Source organism: Castor canadensis, chromosome 11, assembly GCF_047511655.1.
Source record: "Castor canadensis chromosome 11, mCasCan1.hap1v2, whole genome shotgun sequence".
NCBI lineage: Eukaryota > Metazoa > Chordata > Mammalia > Rodentia > Castoridae > Castor > Castor canadensis.
Genome location: NC_133396.1, coordinates 138448457 through 138467914, shown reverse-complemented (window position 1 = coordinate 138467914; position 19458 = coordinate 138448457). Strand labels below are relative to the sequence as shown.

Here is a 19458-nt window from a genome sequence, read left to right as displayed (position 1 = left end):
CTCTCACAACCACTGTGTTGGAGTTAGTATATGCTTTTAGGTCTTTCAGGGTATGTTTGATGAAATTGCATCAAGGTTGATAATTATTACTTTCTTTTTGTCTGTTTCCCCTTTTATTAGTATGGAATGTCCTTCTTTATCTTGTTTGATCAATGTAGGTTTGAATTCTACTTTGTCAGAGATAAATATTGCTACTCCTGCCTGTTTTTGCGTGCCATTGGCTTGGTAAATCTTCTTCCAGCCTTTCATCCTAAGCCTATGCTTATTTCTGTCCGTGAGATGGGTCTCCTGTTAGCAACAAATTGTTGGATCTTCCTTCTTAATCCATTTCGTCAAACGGTGTCTTTTTGATGGGTGGATTAAGTCCATTAATACTAAGTGTTAGTACTGATAGGTATGTGGTGATTCCTGTCATTTAGTTGTCTTAGTTGTTTGAAGGTTTGATTGTGTGTACCTAAGTTGAGGTTACTCTCTACTTTCTTGCTTTTTCTTTTCCTGTAGTTTGGTGCTGCGTGCCCTTTCATGGTTATATTGGGTTTCACTTTCAGTGTGCAGAATCCCTTGAAGAATCTTTTGTAGTGGTGGCTTTGTGGTCACATATTGTTTTAATTTCTGCTTATCATGGAAGACTTTTATTGCTCCATCTATTTGGAATGATAGTTTTGCTGGGTAGAGTATCCTGGGTTGAAATTATTTTCATTCAGTGCCTGGAAGATGTCACCCCACGCTCTTCTTGCTTTTAATGTTTCTGTTGAGAAGTCTGCTGTGATTTTGATGGGTTTACCTTTGTATGTTACTTGTTTTTTCTCTCTTACAGCCTTCAATATTCTTTCCTTAGTTTCTGAACTTGTTGTTTTAATGATGATATGTCGTGGGGTAGTTCTATTTTGATCTGGTCTGTTTGGTGTTCTGGAGGCACATTGCATCTGTATGGGAATATCTTTCTCTAGATTTGGGAAATTTTCTGTTATTATTTTGTTGAATATATTATGCATTCCCTTCGCTTGCACCTCTTCTTCTTCGATGTCTCATGTTTGGTCTTTTGATGGAGTCGGTGAGTTCTTGCATTTTCTTTTCACAGGTCTTGAGTTGTTTAATTAATAGTTCTTCAGTTTTTCCTTTAATTACCATTTCATCTTTGAGTTCTGAGATCCTGTTCTGTTTGTTCTGTTCTGTTGGATTGGCCTTGCGTTTTGTTTTGCAATTGTTTCGTTCTTTTTTCTGGGGTTTTCCATATCCTGGGTCGTTTCCTCTTTAATGTTGTCTGTTTTTGTCCTGAGTTCATTTATCTCTTTATTAATCGTGTTCTCTGTTTCACTTTGGTGTTTATACAGTGCTTGTATGGTTTCCTTAATTTTTCTTTTGCTTTTTCAAATTCTCTATTTTTGTTTTCTTAGAATTTCTTGAGTGTCTCCTGTACATTTTGGTTGACCCTATCCAGTATCATCTCTATAAAATTCTCATTGAGTTCCTGTAGTATGTCTTCTTTTAATTTATTCTTGTGGGCCTCATTGGGTTCTTTGGCATAGTTTATCTTCATTTTGTTGGAGTCTGGATCTGAGTATCTGTTTTCTTCATTTCCCTCTGGTTCCTGTACTAATTTTTTGTTGTGGGGAAACTGTTTTTCCTGTTTTTTCTGTCTTCCCATCATTGCCCTTGGTATTGTTATTGTCCCTGTATTGTGTGCAATTAAGTTTTTCTAGCTTGTAATAATAACAATGGTGATAATTAGAATGGAAGGGTGACAGGAGAGGGAAAGCAAAGAAGGTAAAGAAAAAGGGAAATCAAGGAAGTAAAAAAAAAAACAAAATGTTTCATAGATATAAACAGGGACAGATAGTGTATTAGTGAACAGTAAGCTAAACAGGTATTAGACAGAGAGAGGATTGAAAAATAAAATAAAGTAAGTAAAATAACCTCCAAGTTCAAATGCAATAAAGTTTCAGTCTGGATAGTTTTGGTGTTAGTCCCTCAGCCTTCAATCCTGGAGATGGTGTCTCAGAAGTAGTTCTGTCATTGTCTCATCAAAGGGGAAAAAAACAAACAAAAAAACCCAAAAAAATCAAAACCCCACAAAATGTCCCAAGTTCAAATGCAATAGAGTTTCAGTAAGTTTTTCAGTATGTAGGTGTGGTTTGGTTGTTGTCTCATCAAAGGAAGAGAGAAAAAAAGAATTGGAGGCAGGTCTGTGAATGGCTATCTGCGGCTGTGGCTTGCCTGCTGGCTGTCAGCCTGCTGTTGCTGGAGGCGTTATTTATGCAGATCTCAGGGTGAGCTTAGCACTCACCTGGCCCTGCAGGCTTTGTTTACTCAGAGTTCTCCTGTGCGCAACCTCCACTCTTACAAGCTTTCCCCTTTCCAAGCACACTGGGGGAGGTGACACTGCACCCGCTGTCTCAGTCACGCGTGTTTATTTACATTTCACATGGGAAATGGGCCTTCTCCCCTCTCTTGTGGAATTTTCCTCCCACTGCCACTTATACAAGCTTTCCTGCTGCTGGTTGCTGGGTGGTGCCGCCGGTCCTGCCTTCTCCAGTGGGCTTGTTAATTTACTGTTCCATGGGGGATTGTCCTTCCCCACTCTTCGCGCTCAATGCACCCTGCCCTCTTTGCTACTGTCTTTTTTGTTGTTGTTTATTATTCAGTTTCTCTTTTATCCCTGGGTGTGGTCGGTCTGTCCAGGGGGCTGCGCTGATCTGGCCCAGGATTTTCTGTGGGAGTACCACACGCTGCTTAGCTCACCTTGTGGTCCGCGTCTTCCCAAGTGGTCTGGGCTCTGGCATCTGGTGGCACGGGAGCCCTCCTGGTCTCTATTTTTAACGTGGAGCGGGAATGCTATGCACAGGTTAGGGGTGTGGAGAAGTCAAAGTTTTGCCTCTTCTTGGTGGTTTTTCCTGTGAGGTGTATCTCCAGCGTCTCTCCAAGATTTTACTGTAGGAAGCACGCTTTCTGCTTCCTCCATCTAGTCCCCATCTTGGAATCCTCACCTTCAATATCTTTTATAGTTGTTTTCTTTAAACCAGAATACTTGAAGACCCACATGTTGCAATTGATTTGTTATGTCTCTTAAGTCTTTACTACTTAACAGACATCTGTGCCCTGTCTCACTCCTCCTCTTGTTTACTTTTGGTTTCATTAACTTATTAAAAAGATGAAGCTGACAGAGTGGCTCAAGTGGTAGAGTGCTTGCCTAGCAATGTGAAGTCCTGAGTTCAAATCCCAGTACCACCACCACCACAAAAAAAAAGAGATACTTGTCCTATGAAAGTCATCTCTTCTGAAATTGTCTATGAAATGTTGTCATGTAACTTTCCTCTATGTGCTGACTTACTGTTTATTTAAAAATCCCACTCAGCTCACATTCAGTATTTGTATGCTCTATTTCCTTAATGATTAATTCTGTGTACTTCATATTGTATCATGTCAGGAGGTACTAATATTTGGCTGATCAACTATTAGTGATGCTATTGTTCATTGGTTTCAAGTGGTGGTAGCTTCATTTCTTCATTATAAAGTTTAGTTTCCCTCATGATTGGCAGGTGATATCTTGGTGATATGTTTGCAATTATGCAGTACTTAGTTCTTTGTTATTTAGCTAATAATTTTAGCATCCATTCACCAATTCTGGCCTGAATCATGTATTTTATTAGGAATAGATTACCTTTTAGCTGGCTTTTTTTTTTTTTTTAATGTCACTTCAGTTACCCATGGCAGAAATTCAGTACTAAATTGGGCTAGTAGTGGCCTTCCTGGCCGTCCTGTCTGTGTGTGTGTGTGTGTTTCTTTCATTCAATTGATACCAGCTCTGTTTTGGTATCATGCTAGCTAATCAAACAATGCAGACCTTCCCCTTTGAATTTTCCATCTGATGCACATTCTTTGTTGAATTGTTTTAAAATTTTGTCATCAAATCCTAGATGCATCATGTTTCAAATATGAATTAGTTTTTGTTATTTAATTAAAACAAAACAGATTTTAATGTGTAACCCACTAGCATGTTAGTGAATAGTTAGATGTTCTGTTTACATCTGAATGCTTTCTGTGTATTTAATGCATTATAATTATAAATGAACCACTTACTCTGATATATGAATCCAGTGCAGTTTTATGCCACTATTAAATATGGTGATATAAGTTTATATTTGTTGGAAATAGAAAATATCTACAATAGGTAATATCAAATATGGTCATTTTTATTTTAAAACCTACTTAGAAAAATCTGAAAGAATGTACATTAAAACATTAAGAGTGGATTGTGGTAGTATTTTTTGCCTTATTTATCAATTTTTTCTGAATTTATTTTTATGACTTTGTACAATGAAAATAAATAGGAAATAAATTCAACAAACAACTTGCCTTCTTAACCATGTGACTTTATTAGTGTCAAAACACTGTACACAGAAAAATAGTTAAAATATTGCATACTCTATGACTCATGTCTATAATCCTAGCTACTTGGGAGGCTGAGATCGGGAGGGGGAGGATCACGGTTTGAAGTCATCCCTGACAAATAATTTGTGATACCCCATTTCCAAAACAACTAAAGCAAAATGAACTGGAAGTGTGGCTTATGCAGTAGAGCACCTGCTTTTCAAGTGCAAAATGCTGAGTTCAAACCCAGTCCCACCAAAAAAAAAGTGATAAATTATATGCTGTATATATTTTACCACATTTTAAAAGCCACAGCAAGCTTGTTGTAAAAATAAAAATAAAAAGCAAGAAACCAGTGTGTCTGCTTCTGTTTTTTGAGTTGATTAGATGTTTGCATAATTCTCAAATTCTGTTACATATAAATACTTCCTGTCATTTTTGTATTTTAATTATTACTTCAAGGTGACCATAGTGGCATTCACTTTGGCACCACATATATTAAAATTTAAAGCATACAGAGAGATGATTAGCATAGGTCCTGCAAAGAGGTTGCACACAAATTGGTGAAGTGTTCCAGATTTTCTTTTTCTACCAGACCATTTGTTATTTATTTATTTTTGCAGTACTGGGGTTTGAACTCAGAGTTTTGTGCTGGCTAAGCAAGCACTTCACCACTTGAGTCATACTTCCAGCCCTTCTACTATACCTTTAAAGAAGACCTAACACTGGTGCTCCTCAAACTATTCTGTAAAATAGAAAGAGAAGAAATACTCTTCCACTTACTCTATGAAGTCAGTTTTACCCTGATACCTAAACTAAGTAAGTTCACAACTAAAAAAGAAAATCACAGACCAATTTCCTTGATGAGTATAAATGCAAATATTTTTAGTAAGGTACTTGCAATTCAAATTCAGCAACACATCAAAAAGATCAAGTTGGTTTCATTCCAGTGAGGCATTTATAATTTAATGTGTGCAATTCAATACATGTAATATAGCACATAGACAGAATGAAAGGGGGAAAAATATTTGACAGTATTCAACATCCCTTCATGATTAAAAGCCCTGAAGAAACTAGGAATAGAAGGGATACACCACAGTATAATAAAAGCTGTATGAAAAATATCAATAGCCAACATCCTACTAAATGGAGAAAAACTGAAATTGTTTCCTTTGAAGTTAGGAATGAGACAAGGGTGTCCACTCTCCCCACTTGTATTCAATACAGTGTTTGAATTTCTAGCAGAGCAATAAGCCAACAGAAAGAAAGAAAAAAGGAATACAAATAAGAAAGGAAAAAAGTCAAATTTTCCCTATTTGTAGATGATATTATGTTATTCTGAAAAGACCCTAAAGACTCTACCAAAAGCTCATATTTGATGAGCACCTTTTGCTAAAATAGCAACATAAAAAATCCTATTGATCCCATTCACAATAGCATCAAAAAGATAAATAACTAGAAATGATCTTAACTAAGATACACAGAGTTCTGCATAGAAAACTCTGAAACCTCAGTGAAAGAAACTGAAGAAGACACTAGAAGATCAAAAAGACCTCTCATGTTCATGGATGGCTATACTACGAAAAGCAATCTACAGATTCAATGTAATCCTTATCAGAATTTCAGTGTCATTTTCACAGAAATAGTAAAATCAGTCCTAAAATTCTATGGAAGCACAGAATACCCCATTATAGCCCAAGCAGTCCTGAGCAAAAAGAACAGTGGTTGGAGTTATCACATACCCTTCTTCAAAGTATACTACAGAGCCACGGTAACAAAAACAACATGGTCAGGCACAGAAGTAGACACGTAGACCATTGGAACAGAAGGTGCAGAAATAAACCCACACAGCTAAAACTATCTGATTTTTGGCAAAGGCACCAAAAACATACATTGGAGAAGAGACAGCCTCTTCAACAAATGGTGCTGGGAAGACTGGATTTCCACCTACAGAAAACTGAAGCTATCTTTCACCTTGTCCAAAAATAAATTCAAAATGGATTAAAGATCTAAGTGTAAGGCCTGAAACTTCGAAACTTTTAGAGGAAACCATAGGGTAGACCCTTGAAAGTACAGGTATTAGGCAACACATTTCTGAGTAAGACTTCAATTGCTCAGGAAATCAGAACAAGAATTCGCAAGTGGGATTTTATCAAATTAAAAACTTCACTGGAAGGAAACAATTTCCAGAATCAAAAGACAAACTGTTTCTCACTCTTTATAAAATTAATTCAAAATGGATTAAAGGTCTTGATCTAAGATTTGAAACTACTACAGGAAAGCATAAAGAGAGAATTCAAAGATACAGGCAACAGCTTTCTGAATAGGACTCCAGCTACTTGGGAAATAAGAGCAAGGACTGGCAGATGGGTTTGCATGAAATTAAAAGGCTGCACAGCAAAGGAGACACAAACCAAAATGTAGCGGCAACCTACAGAATGGGAGGAAGTCTCTGCCAGCTGGACATCAGATAAGGGATTAATATCCAGAGTATATAAAGAGCTCCAAATATTAAACACCCAAAGAATAATTTAGTTAATAAATGTGCAAATGAGTTGAGCAGACAGTTCTCAAAAGAAGTTGTACAGTTGATGAATAAGTCCTTGAAGGACTGTCCAACATCCTTAGCCATAAAGGAAAATGAAAATCAAAATTACACTGAGATTCCATTTCACCTCATTCAGAATGGCAGTCACTAAGAAAACAAAACCAAATGTTGGCAAGGATGTGGGGGATAAGGAACCAAAATGCACCATTGGTGGGAATGTGAATTTTGCAGCCACTGTGGTGGTTAGGACCATCACATATGATTCCGCTGCACCACTCCTGGGCATGCATCTGAAGGAATGCAAATCTGCGTACCCTAGAGACACCTGCACTCCCTCTTTAGAGCAGCACTGTTGACAATGGCCAAGCCATGGGTTCAGTCTGGGTATCTATCACCTGATGAATGCATAAAGAAAGTGTGTAATAAATACAATCAAGTATTATTCAGTCGTAAAGAAGAATGAGATTGTGTCATTTGTAGGAAAGTGGATGCATCAGAGAGCACCATGTTAAACAAAACAAGGCAGACCGAGAAAGACAAATGTCATATGTTTTCTCTCATATGTTGAATGTAGACCTAAAACAAGAGAAAACAAACAAACAAACACAAAACAGTGATTGACATAAGTGTAAAAATGTGGGAGCCTATATAGTGATTACTCATCGGATGTCCTGCTGGAATTACTCTTTGCCAGGGTACCTACCTCCCCTAAAACCCTCATATTCAGTGATTGAATGAATGTCTTCAATACTGATGTGTTGAGAACTTTTTGTTCTCTTCAAAGAATATCCAAGTAGTATTATATTTAAGAGATTAAAAGTAATTTTTATTTATGGTTACCATCACTCACAGTTGGGATTATTTCATTCTTAATTATAAAATATATTGATATTTGCCCCTGATCTACATGGGTATGCTGCGTGAACCTAAGAGCTGCGGGGAATGAGAAATAAGACACACATAGACATATAGACATAAAACAGAAAAGCTGGGGACGGGAGGACTGCATGTTCCTGACGGGAAACATGAACGCCTACCTGAGCCAGAGTGTTTATTTTAATAGGTCAGTACAAGGAAAAGACTTAGGTAAAAATCTACCTTCAACAATTCTTTGATTTAAGGTAAAAGGAATGAGGCCTGCTGGGCTAATTTTCCTACGGCTATAGAAGCTTAATTACAACACATCAGTTCTGGAATCATCAAGGCACACAGGACACCTTATCTAAGGTATTGATTAATCTGGCATCAGGAAGTCTCCTGACAGTTCTGATACTTTATCTGGTTTTGCATCAGGGGGCTGGTATGTGAACACAGCAGGTTGTATTGTTCAAGGAGATGTGAGAACAAAGGTCAAGACACCAGGTGCTGGGGAAAATGAGAGTGGGGGAGACTGTGCAAACTCCATTATCTCCTAGCCCAGGGTTCATGCCTGGTCCCCAACAGATATTAGTCATAAATGAAATCTATTGTGGTTTTTTACATTTGGATGTTAGAATTTACTTTAAAAGCAAAGTATTTAAAAGGTTAAAGAAGTTGAAATAAAATCTTAAACTTTTTAATAAAATATGAACAGATCTCCCAGAACTTCTTTTGGGTATGTACTTCTCTGATCTGGTGTTTAATTGGTTTTCAAATTTGCATTGTAATTACAGTTTTGCACAGACTTTGTCATTTGTGGTTCAGAATGGTGTAAAGTAAGCAGAATATTTGAAATTGAGCTTGTAGTTCAAGTTGCTCAGGAGAGTTTAACTAGTGTTAACTGTTTAATGTAAGTACCAGTGAACAAATACTAAAAAGTACCACACATTATAATAAAAGTTAGCTATCTGACATTTTATGTAAGAACACCTACCTTGTAATTGTGTATTAAATGATTTTAAAAATCACAGATATTTGATTGCGTCTTCGCATCTATTGTAAGATTTCATTTCTGTTTTTAAGATTTCAGTTGGCCTAACTTATTTTGGGAATTTTTACATACATGAAAAGAAAGTATTCTTCTAAGGAAGTCTTGGTTAATGTGTTTATCAACCATCAGGACTTGAAGAATCTGCTTAAAGAGTGAGTCCCTTTTGTGAAGAGCAGTACTGATATCAGAGCCAACGTGATCTGAAAACGTAGAACTTACAGTGCTATAAGATGTGTTCATTCTTCCTTGTTATGGCTGACATGCCAGACCCTAAGCCTCTTCTTTGGAGGTCATTTATTTAACATGGTCATTTAATGTTTCAAGTATTTTGTATTTGGATTCAGCTCTTTGCTTACTGTTGTTGATACACAGCAGCAAAACCTAAGACACTGTGATATTTTGTATTTGGATTCAGCTCTTTGCTTACTGTTGTTGATACACAGCAGCAAAACCTAAGACACTGTGATAGACCATTCTCTTCTCTTGGTATATCCCAGCTACTACTCGAGGTCTTTGTAACCACTTCTCTCTCTTAGAGTCTCAATCTAATAGTTATTATTTAGAAATTTGATTTATTTGTAAAGTGTTCTGAACTGAAACCTATAAAATACAGATTTGTTTCTGTTATACTACTTGTTTATAATTACTTGTGTTAGACTAGAGGCTGGGGGTGGGGGGCGCAATACTGGTTGATTGAACTCAGAGTCTCCTGCTGTCTAGGTAAGTACTATAATATTTTGATCATTCCATCAGCCCTTTTTGTGTTGGTAATTTTTTTAGATAAGTTTGTGCTTTTTATTCCTATTTATGCTTCCTGGCTTAGCTGAGATCACCACTGTCCCCAGCCATTGGTTAAGATGGGGATCTCACAAACTTTTTACCCAGGCTGAACTCGAACCATAGTCCTCTTGATCTCTGCCTCCCATGTAGTTAGGATTACAGGTTTAAGTCACCACACCCAGCCAGACTAGTGACTTTATAAGGGCCTGATTAAAACCTCTATAGCATTAGTGAAAGATTACTTTGTAATTACATATGTAGAATGATTACTAATATGAACTGTTTTGTGAGCTTGTAGCTTCCCCCTTGTTTTCATGTGCATAGATTCTAACATAGTGCCTGGCCCTTAATTAACATTTCACATATGTTGTTGAGTCCATGAATGCTTAATAAATTTAATCAAAACAGTTTATTTTTACATACGTACTTAATAAACTGTTATGTTAATTTTGATACTTCTCCATTCCACCCATACATAAATACAAATATTTTGTTGTTTTGTAAATAATTTTCAGTGGTCTTCTTGAGAGTGGTAATTAAAACAATAACTTTTGTTGTCATTTTTGACAGCTTTAAAAAATTACAATAATTGATATGCTTAAAATGATAATATATTTTATTTAATATTTTAATATTTTAAATAGCTTTTAAAATTCTAGGTTTGAGAAGTTCTTTAAATCATAGTATTCAAACTTCATTTAGGTATGGTGTTAGAAATATGCCTCCTTTGAAGTTTTACTTCAATTCCTGATAGTGCTTGTAAAGATGAGGAACCTGGGTCTTAGAGATGTAATGTGCTTTGACCAGGACCACACAGCTGTATCTGAGTCTGGTATTGTAAGTTCAGAGTCTCTCATCTCAATTGCCTTCTGTCATCATATTGGAAACCTTAAGTAGAACTGAAATAGGTGAGCCTTAGGTTGGGCATTCATCCTGTCCTTTCCTTCCCTTCATCACCCCACATGTCTTCTGCAGTATTTCTGTCAGACCTGCTCTTCTTGTGTATGTCTGTCCTCAGTTCTTTACATTAGAAGTCAGCCATTATTCACTATGTACTCTTCTGTGCTGTCACAAGTGTTGTGAGAAGAATGGTGCCCGTGATTCCTAACGTTAACATTGTTTTAACCAGGAGATCAAAATAACACATATTAAGCACACACGACAGTGTCATGCACCACTGGCAGAAAATTTAAGAGGAATTTTTGAAAAGAAGGAAATGGGAGGAAATAATGGGCTTTAAAGAAAATTAGACTTAATTCCTTTGACGGAATAAGTTACATGAAATTGGGTAACTCCTTATTGGTACACATTGCTATAATGTCTTTGATATTTTGAAACTTCATATTTTAAACACTATAAACTAGATTATCACATTTAGTATGTTTTCACTTTCATAGTCCAAAAATGTATAGCATTATTGTACAAAGTTTAAAAATGATATATTGGATTTTATAATCTTATCAGTTCCATTTGTTTTCGTTATCTTATGCATCATCAGGTTCTTTCCTCTCCAAACCCATTTTAAATTCCTGTGTTGACTATCTTATCTGTTCTGCTTTTTAGCTTTTGACAAACTTAATGTTCATGAAAATACACCTGGCCTTACATTCAGTTCTGTTTGTTCCCCATCTACACCCACATAGCTGAATATCTCTGGGGAAAAAATACAAAACTATGATCTCTGGTATTACTTGAAATTCTTGATCATTAAATTCAAGTGGTCCCTTAATGCTACTCAGTGCTCTTGGTGTATTTTCCTGATCTGTTTGCTCTTCCATTTTTCTAGAGCATGATTTTACTCTTTTTTTCTCCAAGCCCCACTGCATCTTCTTTCTACCTTATTTTTAACAGAGCTTTACATCACTGAAAAAATAAGAGCAATAAGAAAATCTCTACCACTTAACTTGCGTCTGTACCCCTAACTACATCTGGGCCCTTTCATGCTATTTTCTTTCCTACTCTATCACTAAACTCTTGACTACACTCTTGTCTACAGCCACTCCTGTGATTGTCCGTAAATCTTATCCCTTCATATATAAGAAAGTTGCTTCAAAAATTCTTTCTTTTCTAGTATCATGAAAATTTTCTTTGCTAGGTTTCTACTCTCAGAATTCATTTATTTGGAAAATATTTGTTGAATATCTTCTATGTGTTAGGCCCTAAGAATATGTCAGTGGTAGACCAGACATGCTGGTGCATGCCCATAATTGTAGCTACTCAGGAGGCAGAGGCAGGAGGCTTGGTGTTCAAAGCCAGCCCAGGCAAAGTTAGCAGTCTTACCTCAAAAACAAAATACAAACAAACAAAAACAGAATTGCCTGTAGAGCCTATATTCACGTTGAGGAGATGGGCAGTAAACAAGAAGGATACTACATAAGTTAGTCATCTCACATGCTAGATGATGAGGTGTTACAGAGAATAAAAAAGTAGAGCAGATGAGAGTTGTGCAGATTAGCAGATTATCAGGGAATGGCCACAGTAGACTTGACTATGAAAATTAGATTGGTCTGAGACTTGAGAGGGAAGGAATGAACTTTGGGTGTGTGAGGGAAAGGATTCCAGCAGAAGGCGCAGCTGTACAAAGTGTGTCATGCGGAGGAAGCTCAGGGAAACTGACAGGCGGCCCAAAAGAGCCCTTGGGGAGGAGGCCAGAGACTGGGGGTGGGAGAGGGCCGTCCACTCAGGGCCCTGGCCAGTTATCCCAGGGCCTTTGTCTTCTATGCTTAGTGAATGGAAACACTGCAGAAGTTTTGTATTTTCAGATTCCTGACTGCTGTGTTGAGAATGAATTGCAATGAGGGGCAAAGGAAGACCATTAGGAGGTTTGGAGAGATAATGACAGCTGAGTTTGAGGCAGTGGAGGTGGTGAGAAGTGGTCAGAAACTTAATAATTTTGAAACACCCGCAGGATAATCCAGAATCTGAATGGATGTTATGTGAGAGAAGAGAGGACTTCAGTGCAATTTCAAGGGCTTTTGCTTCAGCAGTTGAAAAGATGGAGGTGTAATGGAGAAAGCCATGGTAGCGGTTGGCAGGAGGAGCAAACATGGAGGAAGCAAGATTCCACTTTGAGATGTGTGCAGATGTCTTAGAACATAGTTTCTGTCTTTAACTTACGTGGCCTCTCGATATCTCTGAATTGGAAGAGTCTAGCTTTAAGACAGCTAGGGAAGTTAAGCATTGGACAGTGAGAATTTGAAGTAGAATTGCATAAATGGAAAAAAAAACAGGTAAAGGTAGGTATCACCAATATCAAAAAGAAAGATCACTTCATGGTTCAACCTAGGTGATGGAAAAATTATGAACGTTAGGAAGAATGAGTTCAGGGGGAAAGACGCAATTTGATTTTTGGTGTGACACCAGGAATTCAGCAAGGTGGAAATGTCCACTTGATAGATTTTTTGTTATGCTGTGGACTGAAGCCCAGGCCTCACATACGCTCAGTACTTTACCACTGAGCTGCACCCCAGTTCCTGACATGGAGGTAAGTCGGATTTTGATACTGGCAGACTTGTGCACTGATGGCTAAAAGCATGAAAGATTTTTGTTAAAGGTGAAGAAAACTCAGTAGAGAGCCTTGACTGAACTCTTTCAGTGTAAAGAGTCAATAAAGAATTAGTGTAATGACTTGAACATTTAAGATATAGTCCTGCGCTTACTTTATCCATTTCCATTTATCTTTTAAAATCGGCTCATATGTGCATCCAGTCATAATAGCTAGTATTCATTAAAATTTATTACTTAAGAATTGATTATTGATCCCCATACCAATTCTATGGTGTAGATAGTTATTGTTTCTCACTTACCTTTTGAAGACCAGAGAGATGAACTTAGCCTAAGGTTGTATGGTTACTGGCAGAAAAAATACTAAACCCAGCACATTGGCATCAGACATGGTTTTAGCCATCTATGAAGTCTTCTTAGACATTCTTAACAGGACTTAATTCCCTTTTTGACTGACTGGTTTTAGTGGTTGTGGGTTCTAAGAGTTACAGGCAGTTTTTCATATTGAAAGGCAGGGATAAATGGAATCTTTCTTAAGATGATAAATAATGCTACATAATACTATGCGAAGTGAAAAACAAGGCATAAAGTGCTAAGTCATGAGAATACAGAGAAGAAATGGTCATGCTAGGTAGGACCTGAGATATAAAAAGTTTCATGGAAGAAATGGTATTTGATTGGGACTGTAAAGAATAGGTATTATTTTGACAGATGGAGATTGCATATGGACAGGGATAGAATAAAAGAGAGCAGTAACAGCTGGATCAAAAGTATAAATACAAGAATGAACTAGATGTGTTTGGGGAAAATTGAAGAGTCCTCTTTAGGTGGTTGAACTAGGTTGGAAAAGAATACTGAACCAAGGTAAGGTTGTAAGTTACCTTGATCAGAAATCCATGGAAAGCTGTGAGGTTGCACTGTGTTTTATTTAGAATAGTATTCTATAGTTGTCAACTTTTTACTTCCTGGTTTAAATACTTGTGTATTTAAAGAGATACTTTATATTTTATTTCCAGAATGCCAGCTAATGAAAACAGAACGACCAAAGCCAAACACGTTCATAATCAGATGTCTCCAGTGGACTACTGTAATAGAGAGGACATTTCATGTAGATACTCCAGAGGAGAGGTAAGAGACTTGTTCTTTCATTTTGTGAAAAAGCAACAGTCAGTCAATGTAACCATGTATTTTGTAGCTGACTTCATCATTTATAAATTCATATAGCTATATTTATAAAATGCTATGCTCTATTGTTTCTGTTTCTGTTGTATTTGAATAACTTGGGCTTAAAGAATACTGTAGCAGAACCTCTAATATCTTTTGTCAGGGCTGGGGATGTGGCACAGGTGGTAGTAACTTGACTGCCTAACAAGTGCAAGGCTCTGAGTTCAAACCCCAGTACCACCAAAAAAGAAATACCCATCTCTTCAGAGAAAGCAGATCATTTATAGATTTTAAAAAATTAAGATTTAAAAAAATTTTTAAAGAACGATCTTTAAAAATCATAGGACAAGTAAATTCATTTATGAAATTCTGGGGAAAATGTGATAGCAAAAGGTTTCAGGTAGCACGCCCTTACACATTAATTGCAAGTGGCTGCCTGCACTTTTGTATTGAGATGGATTCTGAGACTTGATCTAAGCTCAGTGGGGGAAATGGTTACCATGACCGACTGTCCTCATTCTGAAGAGAGGAACAGCAGCACATTAGTAACCAGCTCACCAGCTTACTCAGAACTGATCTGCTGTCAGTTTCATAAACACCTTCTTACTTTCCAACTCTATGGTACTACTCTTTTATGTTGAGGGCTGATATTGAGTTAGTTCTGGTAACCACAAGCACAAAATCAATTTCTTGCACATATGTTACCATATATGACTTCTAGTCAGCAACTTTGTAAGTTAAATAAATGCCTTATTTTCCAAATGAATATATTTTCTTATAATGGGCTTCACTAAGATTTTAATTAAATATAAAATCCTAAATTCTAATAAATCATAAAATTGAGTGTTGTTTACAGTGCTGAGAATCGAACCAAGAGCCTTGCACATGAAGGGCAAATGTTCTACTACTGAGCACATACACCCAGGCTTACTTAAAGTGCTATGCTGGCACCCTAAAATAGTATTTTAATAATGCTTTCTATTTGACTGCTTTAGGAAATACAGAGAAGAGAGAAAAAATGAAAAGGAACTAGAAATGACTCATAATTCTAGTTTTGTAACCGGAGTTTAGCACTGATGATGCTTTCTCTTCTACACTTCTAATGTTATTCTTTCTTCTAGTACACATACATCGCTGTGTCTCCTTCACCCCCGCCTGACTTCCACTGCTTTCTACCCTTTTCTGCCTTGGTCCTTTTCATGTACTCACTTCTCAGTTTGCTTATGCTTCTGTATAACCATGGCTGGGGTAATTCCTATATATCTTTCAGGTCTGAGCTTAAACTTAGAATTTTCCTGTAAAACCTTCTCTGACTTCTGTAGATTAGGTAGGTCTCCTGTTATATTGTTACACATCTCTTTATGTATTTTATACCAAGCATATCATAACTATTATCCTTTCATAAGCTTCTTGACAACAAAGATCGTGTCTTTGTTTTTTTAAATCTTCAGAATATGGTCCAGGACCTGAGCACATGGTATTTGTTGATTGGCTGAATGAATGGAACACTCATATCAGTATATATTCTTTGAAAATACTCTTTTTAGTGTACTTACAGCACCTTGTTAAAGCTTCATTTGTTTTGCCATTTGTGTTTACAAAACTGGCCTTAAGCCAGTTCTTAACACTCTACATTCCTTGCTATTCTTGGAATAATATCACACTACTCTTCTGAACAATCAGTTTTCATTTGCTTTTATGATTAGAAGAAAAAGCAGTTTTGGTAAAAATGAAAAACAGCATATTTATTTTTGCCATTGAAGTGTGCTTTTCTGTATTCATTAGAAATCTAAGTGAAAATTTTGTATAACTTTAATGTCAGTCATGACTTAGGGAGGCTTAGTGAGAGTTAGAAAACTCCAGTATTCTGCCCCCAGTCTAAAATCCTTCTGTATTGTAAACTAAGTGCATATCTCTAAACTGTCTTATATTTATTTCTCAATATAGCATATAAGAATGGAATACTTTCCCTAGAGGGTGAGCCTATTGTCTCAGTTCTTATTAAATAATCCACTCTTATCTCACAGACAATAGATAGCACATATTCATAACTGGGGCTTTTAGAATTTCATGTTGTTGTTTGTTTTCCTTGAGCTTTTTGTTGTTTTAGCACTAAGACTGGCTTAATTAGTAAAACATTCTGAAACTTAACTTCCATCAGAGCAACTTAGCATATTACTCTTTCTTTTTAAATCAAAACATGTTCTCCTTTTTAACTTTTAACTCATATACAAAAGTAATTATTGTACATATTAATGGGACACCATGGAGTGTTTTGATACACGTGTGAATTGTGTAATGTTCAAAGCAGGCTAAACATACCTACCTCCTCAAATATGTGTCACTTCCTTAAGGTTAAAAACTGAGAATAATTACTTCTAGCTTTGTGAAATGCACTGTATAATAGTGTTACTTATAGCCATCCTGCTTTGCAGTGGCACACCAGAATTCTTGTTCCTATCTAACTATAACCTGGTACCAATGATAAACCTTTGCCTCATTCTCCCTCCCCTGTACTGTCTCTGGCCTTTGGTCATTACCACTCTCAGCTTCTATCGGATCAACTCTTAAGATGCCACATGTGAGTGTGATCATGTGGTGCTTGCCTTTTGTGCCTGGCTTTCTTCACTTACTATAAAATCTCTGCTTCAATCCATGTGGTCTTAAACGAAAGGTTTCTCTCTTAAGACTGAAGAATGGTCACTTGTGTGTATGTGTATATGTATCTCACATTTTCTTCATCCATTCATCAGTTGATGGACACCTTGGTTATTTTCACCTCTTTGGATTATGATACAATACTGCATGAACAGGGAGGGCAGATATCTCTTTGAGTACCTCATTTCAATTCTTTTGGATAAATACCCAGAGATGTGATTGCTGGATCATACGGTAGTTCTGAGTTTTCAAGGCACCTCCATACTGTTTTCCATAGCAACTGCACAGGGTTCCAGTTTTTCCACATCTCTATGAATACTCTTTTCTGTTTAGTTTTGTTTCTATAATGTCCATTGTAGAAAGTGTGAGGTGGAATCTCACTGTGGTATTTGAACTTGCATTTCCCTGACGATAGTAATGCTGAATGTTTTTCATGTACCTGTGAGTCATTAGTGTGGCTTCTTTGGAGAAATGTCTGTTTAAAGCTTTCACCCATTTTTTAAAATGGCTTATTTGTTTTTTTAATCTTGAGTTGTAGGAGTACTTTACATATTTTGAATACTAATTCCTTTTCATATATACAGTTTTAAGATATGCTGGCCCATTCCTCTGGTTTCCTTTTTACTCTGTTTGCTGCACAGAGGCATTTTGATTAATGTATTCCCACTTCTCTATACTTGTTTTGCCTGTGCTTTGGTGTCATAGTCAAAAGATCACTGCCAAAGTACCAAACTACAGGAAAAGAAAAAGCAAAAAGTAGAGAGTAACATCGATTTAGCTACGCACAATCAAACCCTCAAACAACTAAGACAACTAAATGACAAAAGTCAACACATACCTATCAATACTAACACTTAATGTTAATGGACTTAATTCCCCCATCAAAAGGCACCGTTTGACAAACTGGATAAAAAAGGAAGGTCCAACAATTTGTTGCTTACAGGAGACCCATCTCATTGACAGAAATAAGCATAGGCTTAGGATGAAAGGCTGGAAGAAAATTTACGAAGCCTGTGGCTCCCTAAAACAGGCAGGAGTAGCAGTACTTACCTCTGACAAAGTAGACTTCAACCCTACATTGATCAAATGAGATGAAGAAGGACATTCCATACTAATAAAAGGGGAAATAGACCAAAAGGAAATAACAATTATCAACCTATATGCATCTAATGTCAACGCACTGAATTTCATCACACATACCCTGAAGGACCTAAAAGTATATATTAACTCCAACACAGTGGTCGTGGGAGAATTTAACACCCCACTCTCATCAATAGATAGGTCATCCAAAAATACATCAATAAGGAAATCCTAGATCTAAAACATAACATAGATCAAATGGACCTAGTTGATGTCTAAAGAACATTTCATCCAACTCTACACAATGTACATTCTTCTCAGCAGCCCATGGAACCTTCTCCAAAATAGATCACATCCTAGGGCACAAAGCAAGCCTCAGTGAATATAACAAAATAGAAATAATACCATGCATTTTATCTGATCACAATGCAATAAAAGTAGAAATCAACAACAAAAATAAAGTCAAAAAACATGCAAACAGCTAGAAACTGAATAACTCATTGCTTAATGAACAGTGGGTCACTGATGAAATAAAAGAGTAAATTAAAATGTTACTGGAAATCAATGAAAATGAAAACACAACCTACCGGAACCTATAGGACACAGCAAAGGCAGTCCTGAGAGGAAAGTTTATAGCCATGAGTACATATATTAAAAAGACTGAAAGATCTCAAATCAGTGACCTAATGATACATCTCAAACTCCTAGAAAAACAAGAACAAGCAAATCCCAAAACAAATAGAAGGAGAGAAATAATAAAAATAAGAGCTGAAATCAACAAAGTAGAAACCAAAAAACCCATACAAAGAATTAATGAAACAAAAAGTTGGTTCTTTGAAAAAATAAACAAGATCCACAGACCCCTAGCAAACCTGATAAAATGAGGAGAGAAAAAACCCAAATTAGTAGAATCAGGAATGCAAAAGGGGAGATAACAACAAACACCATGGAAGTCCAGGAAATCATCAGGGACTACTTCAAGAACCTATATTCAAAAAAATTTGAAAATCTTAAAGAAATGGACAGATTTCTAGATACATATGATCATCCAATACTGAACCAAGAGTAAATTAATCACCTGAATAGATCTATAACACAAAATGAAATTGAAGCAGCAAATCAAGAGTCTCCCAAAAAAGAAAAGTCCAGGACCTGATGGATTCTCTCCTGAATTCTATCAGATCTTTATTTTATTTGTTTATTTATTTACTTTGTAGAGGATCACAATTTTTTTTCTTTTTTTATTATACATATGTGCATACAATGCTTGGGTCATTTCTCCCACTGCCCCCACCCCCTCCCTTATCACTCATCCCACCCTCCATCTTACCCCCCAACCCCCTCAATACCCGGCAGAAACTATTTTACCCTTATCTCTAATTTTGATGAAGAGAGAGTAAAAGCAGTAATAGGAAGGAAAAAGGGTTTTTGCTGGTTGAGATAA

At 36.6% G+C, this 19458-nt stretch overlaps 1 protein-coding gene, 1 long non-coding RNA gene and 1 other non-coding gene across 9 annotated transcripts in view; 2 read left to right on the top strand and 1 right to left on the bottom strand.

The window, feature by feature from the left end:
* Akt3 (AKT serine/threonine kinase 3) overlaps positions 1-19458 on the top strand; it is a 286879-nt gene that overhangs the window by 132932 nt on the left and 134489 nt on the right. For all 7 annotated transcript variants that reach the window (XM_074048785.1, XM_074048783.1, XM_074048781.1 and 4 more), the window contains one exon: positions 14129-14240. In XM_074048785.1, the coding sequence (XP_073904886.1) occupies positions 14129-14240 (112 nt within the window). The remainder of the gene's footprint in view (positions 1-14128; positions 14241-19458) is intronic.
* The window catches only part of LOC141413986 (uncharacterized), an 85009-nt gene that overhangs the window by 36139 nt on the left and 29412 nt on the right, over positions 1-19458 (bottom strand). The gene's annotated exons all lie outside the window — the stretch shown is intronic.
* On the top strand, positions 4843-4954 carry LOC141414370 (U6 spliceosomal RNA). The gene has a single exon (XR_012439417.1). It is a non-coding gene; the product is annotated as a U6 spliceosomal RNA (small nuclear RNA).